At 40.9% G+C, this 11,410-nt stretch overlaps 1 protein-coding gene across 1 annotated transcript; it reads right to left on the bottom strand.

Moving 5' to 3' along the window:
- Window positions 1-719: 719 nt before the first annotated feature.
- LOC119661430 lies at window positions 720-10,935 on the bottom strand. The gene is made up of 2 exons (XM_038070775.1): window positions 10,392-10,935; window positions 720-1,335 (listed from the first exon to the last, which is right to left on the bottom strand). The coding sequence occupies exons 1-2, from the start codon at window positions 10,883-10,885 to the stop codon at window positions 765-767; spliced, it is 1,065 nt and encodes a 354-aa protein (XP_037926703.1). The 5' UTR covers window positions 10,886-10,935; the 3' UTR covers window positions 720-764.
- Window positions 10,936-11,410: the final 475 nt, after the last annotated feature.

Below are 11,410 nucleotides of genomic sequence, written 5' to 3'. Positions count from 1 at the left end.
ATTCGGACCGGTATGTAAACATGCTACAGAATTTTTTTTCCCACGGCTAGAAAATTTGGATTTGGGGGACACTTGGTTCCAACAAGACGGTGCAACAGCACACACTTCAAGAGCATCGATGGCTGTTTTGAGGGAACACTTTCCAGAGCGCCTTATCTCAATTAGAGGCGATTTGGAATGGCCGGCACGCTCTCCCGATCTGTCCCCTTGTGATTTTTTTCTATGGGGTTTTTTGAAATCCCGTGTTTATGTGAACCGTCCAAGAACCCTACAAGATTTGAAGACCAACATCCAAGAAGAAATTGCCAACGTAACACCTACTATGCTAGCAAGAGTCATGACAAACGCCAGAAATCGGTTTACGCAATGTATGGAGAATGGGGGACGTCACCTAACAGATTTGATCTTCAAAACAATGTAAATAAAAACTTTAGACATGTGCCTACATTATAAAAAATAAATAAATATTTTCCGATGCATAAAATAGTTTTTATTGAGTTTTGAAAAAAGGAAGTTATACTGCCGCACCCTGTATAGGCGGGTCGATTAGCGGCGGCCGCGCTTAGTTCTGCCGCTTGTCCCTTGGTAGGACTATGTAAATAGATATTATAGGGTGTTGTAATTGTAAGTAATTCCAATTGTTCTATGTACGTATATTTTCTAAATAAGTAATCAACTTTTGTCACGAATACTAAGGATTTATTCCGTTCTAATTTCAAATCAAATGTCAAGAGATACAATTGGAATAAAAGGTTCCCAATTCTTTACCGGCATCCAATTAACTTGCTTAACTTCAATAGGTCTTCCATTTTTGGAGCAGGTCCCCTATACAGAGCCTGTTTAGCGCCTCCTTGCTTCTTTCTTGCCGCAATCATCGCACGTTTCTTCAATGTATCTGGCGTATCTTCCCACTGTGCTTTAAGTTCCTGCGGAACGTCTTCCTTCCCAAGAAACACCGCTTCTTCTTTCGTTGATTGTGCGTTGTATAAAACTTCCACTATTAACCAAGATACGCAAGTAGCAATGCCCTTGTATAGTGGTCCATTGACCTTATGATCTTCCGCAGTGACTTTGCACGTTTGACAAATATTGTACTGAATGCAATTGACCAAGCGTTGCACATTTGCAGGACAGATTTCAGTAATACCTTCCATACCAATAGTGCAATTCGCAAGATACTTGGAGAATTTGTCGAACGCATCATCTAGGAATTTCTCCCGGCATTGTTGTTCCAGCTTTTTTAGCATTTGTCTATAGATAGTTCGACGCTTCCTGCGACGCCTTCGCTCATCTTCCTTTTTGTTTTCTTGCTGTTTTAGGTATTGCTCTAATTCCCTGTGGAAGGCAAGAACTACAATATTTGTGTGTGCATATATATTCACTTAATGTAAAACTGCATTTTGAAAATACAGAAAACATCAACGCATAAAATCATCATTTTAAAACTGTTGTAAACAAGAAACTATAGAACGTTGACTTGAAATTTTACATGCTTCGGTACCCAGATGCAAATGCAAAAAGATGGAGTTGCAACAAATATATTTCTTTTGTTATGATGAAAATCTTCGTCACACACCTAAATTTGGGAATAAATTTTGAATTTTGCCAAGTTAGAAAGCTTTTGAACATAGAATATTCGATTTCGATTCGGACTTTTGTTGGAAAAAGTGCTTCCAAATTTGCAAAATTTTATATTTTTGTCTAACAACTCAACTCAAACTGCAAACTCTAGTTATACCATGAGTTTGTAAATAAAATTTGTATTAAATCGGTTCACTCGATTTTTCCCTGTACTACCTCGCGCACTAAAGAAAACATGTTTTAGAATACAGTTTTATTACTGCTTCTTATTGTATGGAAATTGTTTGACGCACGCCTCGAAATATGTTTATAGAGTTAGAGTAGAGTAGTCATCAACGTAATATTTTACTCCCGTTCAAAACACCCCGGAGTTATAAATGAAGGGTGAGATGAATAAACCATAGAACGAATGCAATGGCTTATCGGTAGAGAAATAGAAAAATTTTCGAATGTAAGAGCTATGCCTTCCTTTGGACAAATATATCCGTTAACAGTGGGAGCTCATTTTATCTTTGTCTCTACATGTTTGCATCCAGATATTTCACGTAGTTTTCATCTTTGGAAGGCAACGATCATTAACTTTCCTCTTTGTTGGAAATAATAACGTCGGGACTTTATTGAATGCTTGTGCCAATGGCATCAATTATTAATCAAACTAATATCGCCTTGTATTATCTACACATAATTTATAGTATAGAGGCTCAGCCTACGTTATCGACCAGCTGAAGTGATGAAATAAAATAACTTCCATATTTTAGAATGCCAAATACATATTTGCATCGCATCCTATTAAAAGCTCAAAACCACTTGATTCTGCATAAGCTACGGTGTGGGGCAAAAAATCGTAGGGTATTACACAAAGGGGGCTTCTTCTGCTATTAACAAGATGACTACAACTAAGTTCTGGGGATGACATCATCACAGCTTCTAACAATTTTAATATCAAGACAGAGGCATTCGGCTTTGAGGATCTTTCATTGTCGAAGATCCTGTCCCCCCTCCCCCCTAAGCTAATTCAAATCCCATGGCTTTCGTACCAGGAAGATATAAGGACAGCGCTTTGTAAGGCTTCCTGGTAGCAGAAAGGAAGAGACTTTGTCATACTACAGGTTGACCACTCCAACTGTTATGTTTTTTGACATAAGCTTTGTCTTACATACAATAAACAGGTCGGGAAACCGGAAGCTTGACGCTTCAGGTATAAAAGGTTTTGTGTTTCCCTATGTGAGGAGCATAACGTAGTTCTCCATTGGCTTACAGCATTGACCCGAGATATTGAAATCGCTCAGTTCTGGGCAGGTTATTGCCATTGCCAAAACTCAGCGATTTAAATATCTCGAGTCAATGCTATCAGCCAATGGAGAACTGCGTAATGAAATTGTTTCACGCATTAACGCAACCTGGATGAAGTGGGATTCCCCAACTGGTGTTCTTTGTGATCGACATATCAGCACACGTCCCAAATCTAAAATTTCCTGCAATGTCGTCCGTCTGCCGCTCCCTATAGTTCTGAGTACTGGCTGACTATAAAGGACAATGAACGGCGTCTTGCGGTAATGGGGACCAAGATGTTGAATTGCACTGGTGGCGTGATCACGTCTGAAATGAGAATATCCGCGATCGATATGGGTTTGCACCGATCGTGGAAGAACTGTGAGAGAGGTGTCTGCGATGTTTTGGTCACGTAATTAACGCTAACGGGAATTGAATAACCAGTATTGGTCAGAACATCGAAGTCAATGGTAAGCAACCAAAAAGCCTCCAAAACAATGGTGGCTTGATACACTGAATGGGGATTTATAGGTCTCGCGATTACATCTTGATCAGGCATTTAGTAATAATAATCGTTGGCGCAACAATCCATATTGGATCAGGGCCTTGAAGTGTGTTAGAGCACTTCATTCAAGACCGTAACGGTACACTACAGTAGACTGTAGGAAGCAATGTGGTCAGCATTGCGCTTGCCCGGATCAGGTATTTGATAAAATAAAATGACGAAATCGATCACGACGAGCCGACCCCGCTTGTGAATTGAAGGCTGAAGGAAAAGAAAAAGATGTGAGGAGCGACGAGTGCGCGACAGCTCCGTGTCAAATAGCTAAAAATTCCACTGCTCTCCATTTTCTAGAAAGCGATTTAAATAAATCATTTGATGGAAAGCCCTATATTGATAATAGTCAACCTCATACGCTTCACACTCTGAATTTAATATTATTATCAAATGCCAAGAATTTAACCAGCATCAAATATGAACAAGTCGGGAAACCGGAAGCTGGGCGCTTCAGGTACGAAAGGTTTTGTTTGCTTCTTGTGTGAGTATATTTGAGTGTAGAACTACCCCATTTGTACGTAGCCCGTTAAGAATATGCATTTAGCATATCAGATTTAGTACTTCGGATTGTGAATTTACACGGTAAAGTCAATTTTGAGCTACTATAACTTTGCTAGTAATCGCATGATTTCGATCAAACTTGGAGGTAATATGCTTCATATTATATTTTATACTACTACCAACTTTTATAACTCTGAGATGAACTTAAGGGGGTTTTACTGAATTTTTCCAAAAATATTGTAATGTACTATTATTAACTTAATTTGAACAAGATATCGATATGGAGAATATTTTGAGGCCTGAGCACCATATAGAGGCAGCCTCATGATTTTTTTCAGATTTTGCGGTTGAGTAGTTTTTGAGAATGGGTCCGTTAAAGAAATCATCACTTTCCACCCCTCCCACTCCCCGCCTTTTTAACAAAACTCAAAACTAAGACCGGGTTCGGAAAGTACTAATCGAGATCTTTCATTTGATAACCCACACGACTATATTTGGTAACAAAAATGTTGTTTGTTTATGTTACCCCCCTTTTACATGTATGGGGACCCCCCTTAAATCTCAACGTAGGAGGATATCACTCACTACATGTGTGGGGGTCTAGAGGTCCCACCTTCTCACCAATCTCATCAATCGGTATAGCCGTTTCTGAGAAAAGTGCCTGTGACAGACAGATAGACATACAGGCGGACAGACAGACAGACATTGAACCGATTTTAATTAGGTTTTGTTTTACAAACAAAACCTTAAAGAGGGCTAGGGAGAATTAAATTCTTCTTCAATGGAATTTTAATATCTCACTCGAATTTCAATTATTCTCGTTAATTATGACGTCAGCATCTTATTTGTATGGCTTAGGATGCTGTTAATCAGCACGAAATTGATAAGTTTGAACTTCTATAACTTTGACACTAATAGTTGGATTTTCATGGAACTTGGCATGTGTATGCACGAGACTGTCCTCTATGTCAGTGTAGACCTAGCATGAACTTAAGGGCAGTTTTTTAGTCAATTTCTAATAGTTTTTAATATACTATTAGTAAATTTATTTGAGCAGATACCGGAATGGGACATCTCTCGAAGATTAGATTTCACATAAGTGTTTTACACAAAACCTTAAAAAGGACTGCAGATAAGCAGATTCTTCATAAATGCGACCTTAATATTTCACGCGAATGTCAATTATTCCGGTTAATTATGACGTCAGAATTTTATTTGCATGGTTTTGGAAGCAGTAAATTCGCGCAAAATTGCTAAATTTGAACTGCTATAACTTTGGCGTTAATGGCCAGATTTCCACGAAATTTAGCGCGTATATAGGAAATATTGCCCTCTATGCTGGTACAAAATTCGGAAGTCCTAGGATTTAAGGGGGTTTTTCATTAAATTTCTAAAAAGTAGTAATATACTATTAGTAAGTTTATTTGAGCAGATATCGTAATGGGACATATTTTGAGGCCTAGATTTCATCTAAGCGCACCATCTTGATTTATTTCGGATTTTTGGGTTGGGTAGTTTCCGAAAATGAGTCCTGTTTCACTTTAAGTGCATACATTTTGACTTCTTACTCACGCGTTTTGCAATTCACGCCAAAACTAATGTCAGTACTAATCGAGACCTTTCATTTGATACCCTAAATGACTATATCCGGTGAAAAAAAATTTTTGAATCCCCCCTTTGCATGTATGGGGAGCTCCACTTTAAACTCCCCATAAATTTATGCCACTCACTGAATGCATGGGATTTCATAGTTCCCATATGTTCACCAAATTTCGTTCGGATCGGTTTAGCCGATTTGGAAAAAGATGCGTGTAACAGACAGACAGACATTGAATCGATTTTAATCAGATTTTGTTTTACACAAAACCTTAAAAACAATAACAAGCATATATCACGGTGAGTGTGTCACTAGAATTTCCTCAAAAAGGCTCGGCCAATTTCTCTGAAAATTACCACATTTGGTGACGCCTCAGTATCCATGTCATCACCTACAAGAGGTTCCGCAAAAGACTCCTCTGGCTTAGATTTAACACTTTTCTAGCTCGCGATGTCCGTTTAAGACAGATCTGTCTCAATAAACTGCCATCGAGCCAGTCCCATGAAAGATATAGGAGAAAGTACTAGCAGGTAGCAGCCCCATTTGGGAGTGTTACCAATGTATGCGTCATCCTCAGCGACATGAAGCCATTGTGGAGAAGCGCGCTGAAGATTGTTGTAGTCTACTCCTTTCAAAAAAAAGTGAAGCATGGGGTCTGCCTATGAAAACTATAAGACCCTTTTGGTCCAGTTCGTACGCAACTATCCTCCACTTTGGTACATTTATCTTTACTGGAATTTGTGAACCTTACCCCTCAGTGTCCACGGTCAATACTCGGATTTTTTTACGTAGCACAGGAATGGTGACTCCTGTCTTCGTCCGAGGATGGCATATTTAAGATTCGGCGTGTTCTGCCCCCTACAGCGTGGGTCTTACAAGCGTTTTTAGCCTCTCACAGCCTCTCTCCACCGATGATTCTGTTTTTTTTCCGCCCAATTTCTCTGAACATCTGATGATCTGATGATGCAGCCACGCCAATGTCCACATTCTTAATGATCTTCGCCATCTTTTGAAGCACCTTCCTCTGTCACCAGTATTTTAAAATACTTTAGTGATCAAAGTTTCCTTTTGTCGAGGCTTTCAACTCCGGTTTCTGGTCGATTTAGGCAGTAACGCCGCGGATTATTGAGTCGTAATCCGATTTCCTATTCTCACATCATGAGAGTAGTCGTTTTTTTCTTTCTACTAATTGCACCGTGGACACTAACTGTTGGCTTTCCTATGAAGTGGAGAACACTCCTTCCACACATTTTTCCTTGGGTAATGTGTATCTGTGTGATCAAAGGGTAGTATAGGTCCCAGGGCGAAACGTGGATTGGTACCCACGATGGAGCATAAAACCTGGGAAATGCCTGCTGAACCAACACCAAAAGCTTTACTACCAAACCCTATCTCCACCTCCACTGGTGACCGCTGGGAGCTCTTTCGTAACGAAAAGCTGCAGACGGAGAAGGATGAAGGCGAGCTTCCCGCGCCTAAAAAAGGAACAAACTGTACCAACTGGTCCTCCAGGTTGGGGGTTGGATAGGGCTGTCAACCTTACACGAAAAAGCGATGTTACGGAGCCACGAAAGGAGAAAAAAAGGAAATATGCGAGGCCCGATAAAAGCAGCAGGATCACTCTCAAGACCATTCGACATCAACAACGGTCTACGACAAGGAGATGCCCTATCATGCGTCCTCTTTAACCTGGCCCTAGAGAAAGTGATCCGTGATGCTGAGGTAAATGCAAGAGGTACGATCCTCTTCAAGTCCACCCAACTACTGGCCTATGCTGACGATATCGACATCATGGGAAGAACCACCCGAGACGTACAAACTGCCTTCATCCAGATCGAGCAGGCGCTAATGAGCGCGAGATCTTGGGCTGCACATCAATGAAGGCAAGACAAAATATATGGTGGCAACGTCAGCACCGAAGACGGATCAACCAACAACATCAGACCGCACTGGTCAAACACAAACACGAAGAAGAATAAGGATAGGAGAATACAACTTTGAGACCGTTGACAATTTCTCCTATCTAGGGTTGAAAATCACAACCCATAATAGCTACAATGATGAAACCCGCGCACGGTTGTTGTCAGCCAACAGAGCCTATTTCAGCTTACAAAGACTGTTCCGCTCGGAACGTCTCACCATAGGGTCAAAGCTCTTACTGTACAAGACTATGATCTTGCCAGTCCTCATGTATTCCTCGGAAACTTTGGTTCTTAGCAAGAAAAATTGCGAACTCTTGGCCGCGTTCGAGAGAAGAATCCTCCGAGGAATTTTTGGCCCCCTACATGAGAATGGACGATTCGGTAGCCTGCACAATGACGAAATCTATGAGCGATACCATGACCGTCCGATTGTGGACAAAATCCGGCTCAATAGGTTACGGTGGGCGGGTGACTTAATCCGTATGGATGAGGATGATCCCACCCGGAAAGTCTATAAGGGCAATATCTATGGTAGAAAAAGAAGATGAGGTAGACCCTGCCTAAGATTGAGCGATGGCGTAGGCCAGGGCGCCAGACAGCATTTAAGGATATCGAATTAGTGGACCTCGGCGCAAAACCGGGATGTCTGGAGTTCCTTATTAAGGCAGGCCTAGACCTAATACCGGTTGTTGCGCCGTTGATGATGATGATGATAGTAAATTGTGAACTACAGAGGAAAAGAAGAACTGTGGGCTAATGTGTAATTTTCATTAAATGAAATACATATGTTATAGAAAGAGCCTCTTTTGAAGGTTAGGTAAATAGCTCCCGAAAAAATTCTTACTCAAGATTATGTTTAATGTATTATTATTTGGTAGAAAAACGAGATAGGACACTGGCGTCGAGAGCGCTCAGGGGAAAAGCAGAATGGAAAAACATAGAGTGACGCTGGAAAGGTTGAGAAGTTGTGCTCTGATGCAAAGTAAGTGTGAAGCAAATTTGCAGAGTTACAAAGTGTTGGCCCTGGATTGAGCTACTTTCACGGAAAGGTCACTTACAACCCAGGTCCACTGATGTAAATAGAAGAAATGCCGGAAAATTAAAGGGAAGAAGAGAGGACTATAATGTTCAGAAGCCGACGTTTCGTAGGAAACTTCACAGATTTGAATAACACCCGCTGAGTCAGTAGAGCAGCTATATGGCATTATACTAGGTTTTTAGCAATAAATCTTTCGCTCCGTAAACTTGGGTTGTTTAGGTACCCTATGCATTCGTCCGAACATATTGGCCCGTCACGGCGAATGCTCCCATCAGGGAAACTAAGCGGGTTCTCAGCAAATGGTTCATCATCAACGACGCGACAACCTGCTTCCGGTGTGGGTCCTCATTGGTAAAGAACTTCAAACACGCCTAATTTGCGCCGATGTCCGCCAATTCGATATCCCACTTGAGGCATTGCCCGCCTAAGCCCTCTCTCCACTTGAGGCAGGAGCTGCCACGTTTTCTTTTTTTCTGCCCATAAAAAAACCCCAAACTGCAACCTATTGGGCCGAATTTTGCCTACAACTAGAGAGTCCTAAATTTTGTCATCATATAGGCTAATCGTTCATCTTCCTACAGGGAACTACGAACGTCGGAGAATTCTTCTCTCTCTAAAAACTCCAGATCATTATCTTACACATTATCTTTATGGCAAGATGTTTCGTGCGGAGCAGTTGGTATTGGTTGGGTTGCGTTTCCCAAGCTTTATATTTTATAGTGGTACTAATCCAAATTTTCGCCCTAGGAACTACCCTATCCTTTGACAACAGAAAAGAAGTATCATGATCAGTTGCACTTGCGAATTCAATACAAATCCAACGGATAATTAAAGCACAACAGAAAGGGCTGTTCAGGATAACGGAAGGGGTCGATTTAAAAATTGAGGCACTTTGCTATAGAAGATTTAAGGTTGCATGGAATTCCGGCTGATAAATTGCCATTTTCTGAAAAATCATAAGAGAGTTTCTTAGCGAAATCCACCATCCACTTACACAACGGGTCAATGACAGAGTCAAGCTCATTCGAGGAGCGTCTGTAAAGAAGGATACAGTCCTGGGATTTAGAGGTGTCTAAACAGACGTGCATATCTCTCCTGTTCGTTTGTGATACAGGGAGTAGAAAATTCTTATAAGTACAGTCTAGAAGCAAACCGAAAAGGTGAGTGTGCAACGCAAAGAGCCACATACGTCCAACAGGAATCGATGATCCACATCTTCCATTCATGGAACTTAGGCAGACACTCCTTCATAAGAGAATTTCTTTTTCTGTGGTCGAAGTTTCCTCTACAAACCAGCCCACCTGTGGCAGAAACGCCTGTATGTATCAAGCAGATACTAGCCACTACGAGTGAATTGAAAGTATATTTAACATGATCTAATCTGGCTTTGATATTGGTTGCAGGAAGCCTCTGACGATACTCCAGAGCAAAGCAAGTTGAAAGGTAATGCTAAGTGGTTGACAGATTGCTTTTGAGTCACGTAATAACGTGGGAACTGAATCATCAATAGAGAAATCGGCAAGCTCTGCTAGGGAAGAAGATTCAGATGCTAATTAACCTCCCGCAAATTTCGAAGAAGCACGCAAAGACGCAAGGGATGGCGTTGGACACCTTTGTCTTGATACGAAGGATTGACATTTCGTACGCCCCCGATCATCCAGAGGATTAAACTGTTCCTGTTCCAGAACTATCCTTACAAACCCATCCCCAATCTCGCCGCAACAAATATCAGGGAGTCTTGATCCGCTTTTTCGATGACCGGAGAAGTTACAGCAATTATGCAGCAATTTAGTTCACATTCTTCGATGGTGCAACGCGGAGCGTGGTTTTATTCAGGTCATGATCGAACGTTTTCCTCATCAGATATGGGATATTTTACAACAGTTTTGAAAGAAATATCATTAGGAAAAATATACTTACTCAGTGGTCATAGCTGTCATCTCCGTAACTCTCCTCTTAATTCTCTTTTTCCGTCCCAGGGGATCTAAGACCTTCCGGTATTGATGATAGGTACTAATCAAATCTTGCCTCTTTGGTCTAGCTAGCTCTTCAATCCGTTTCGACGTTTTCGGACTTTTAGGTAAATCGTAAATAAGCTGCTGATAAAATTTCTCCAGATCCTTTTGTTTCCGATCATAATAGGCTAACTCCATGCTAACATCGCTAGATACTTCGCTTATCTCTTCCTCAACTTCCTCAACAGGATTAGGCCTGACGTGATGTATAAGCAGTTTAGGCGGCCGTGTCTTTTGAGGAATTGGGGCCGTAGCAGCCATAAATTGGAGCCTCATATTGTCTCGGTCCGGTAGAACTATTTTGGGCTTTTCGATTGCACTTTGGAATTTTTTCGCGTACATTACAATTTGAGCAACATCGCGCATATGCATGATTTTCTCTTTCGGTGACTCTCCCATTTGGACAACCGAAAATGTGTAACACTTCTCCTGATATGCGACGGTATCGGTATTTCTGGAAATAGAGAAATATAATTATCCTCTCTAAAGATTGGTTAATTGAAGGTGAATTAAACTATTCGAGTTGCTGAAGTTACAGAATGAATGCAAAATCAAGAAACTTTTTTATAAAAGTTTTCGTCTCCAAATTTTGAGTACATGCAATAAACGCTACTACTAAATACTATTGCCGTGTCATCTAGTCCTTACATTTTAACATTTTCACGCTTTAACCTGAAGTAATATCTAAGTGGAAGAGTGTTCGATAATAATATTCAAATAAGTGAAGTTCTGAAGAGAGAGAGACTTTCGAAGGCATCGATGCATGCCTTTAAAGCGAAAACCAATTGGCAAATTTATAAGAATACCAACCGTGAAGCAAAGAAGTCTGTTGCCCCGTTGTTTCTACAAACTACTAGCATTGTATTTGACATTGCTCTCCTCATAGATTATTCTAGTGTCCGCAGATACCTCCCCCAGGTGTGT

The sequence above is a fragment of the Hermetia illucens genome, chromosome 1 (assembly GCF_905115235.1).
Source record: "Hermetia illucens chromosome 1, iHerIll2.2.curated.20191125, whole genome shotgun sequence".
NCBI lineage: Eukaryota > Metazoa > Arthropoda > Insecta > Diptera > Stratiomyidae > Hermetia > Hermetia illucens.
The sequence above is the reverse complement of the archived record's forward strand: the minus strand, read 5'-3'. Positions and strand labels throughout refer to the sequence as shown.

Bases quoted from the DNA above. Each gene is read 5' to 3' on its own strand.
- LOC119661430 (XM_038070775.1), bottom strand. From the start codon at position 10,885: ATGGGAGAGTCACCGAAAGAGAAAATCATGCATATGCGCGATGTTGCT. The intron at 1,336-10,391 runs GTAAGTATATTT...TGCCTTCCACAG, and splicing joins ATGACAGCTATGACCACTGA to GGAATTAGAGCAATACCTAA.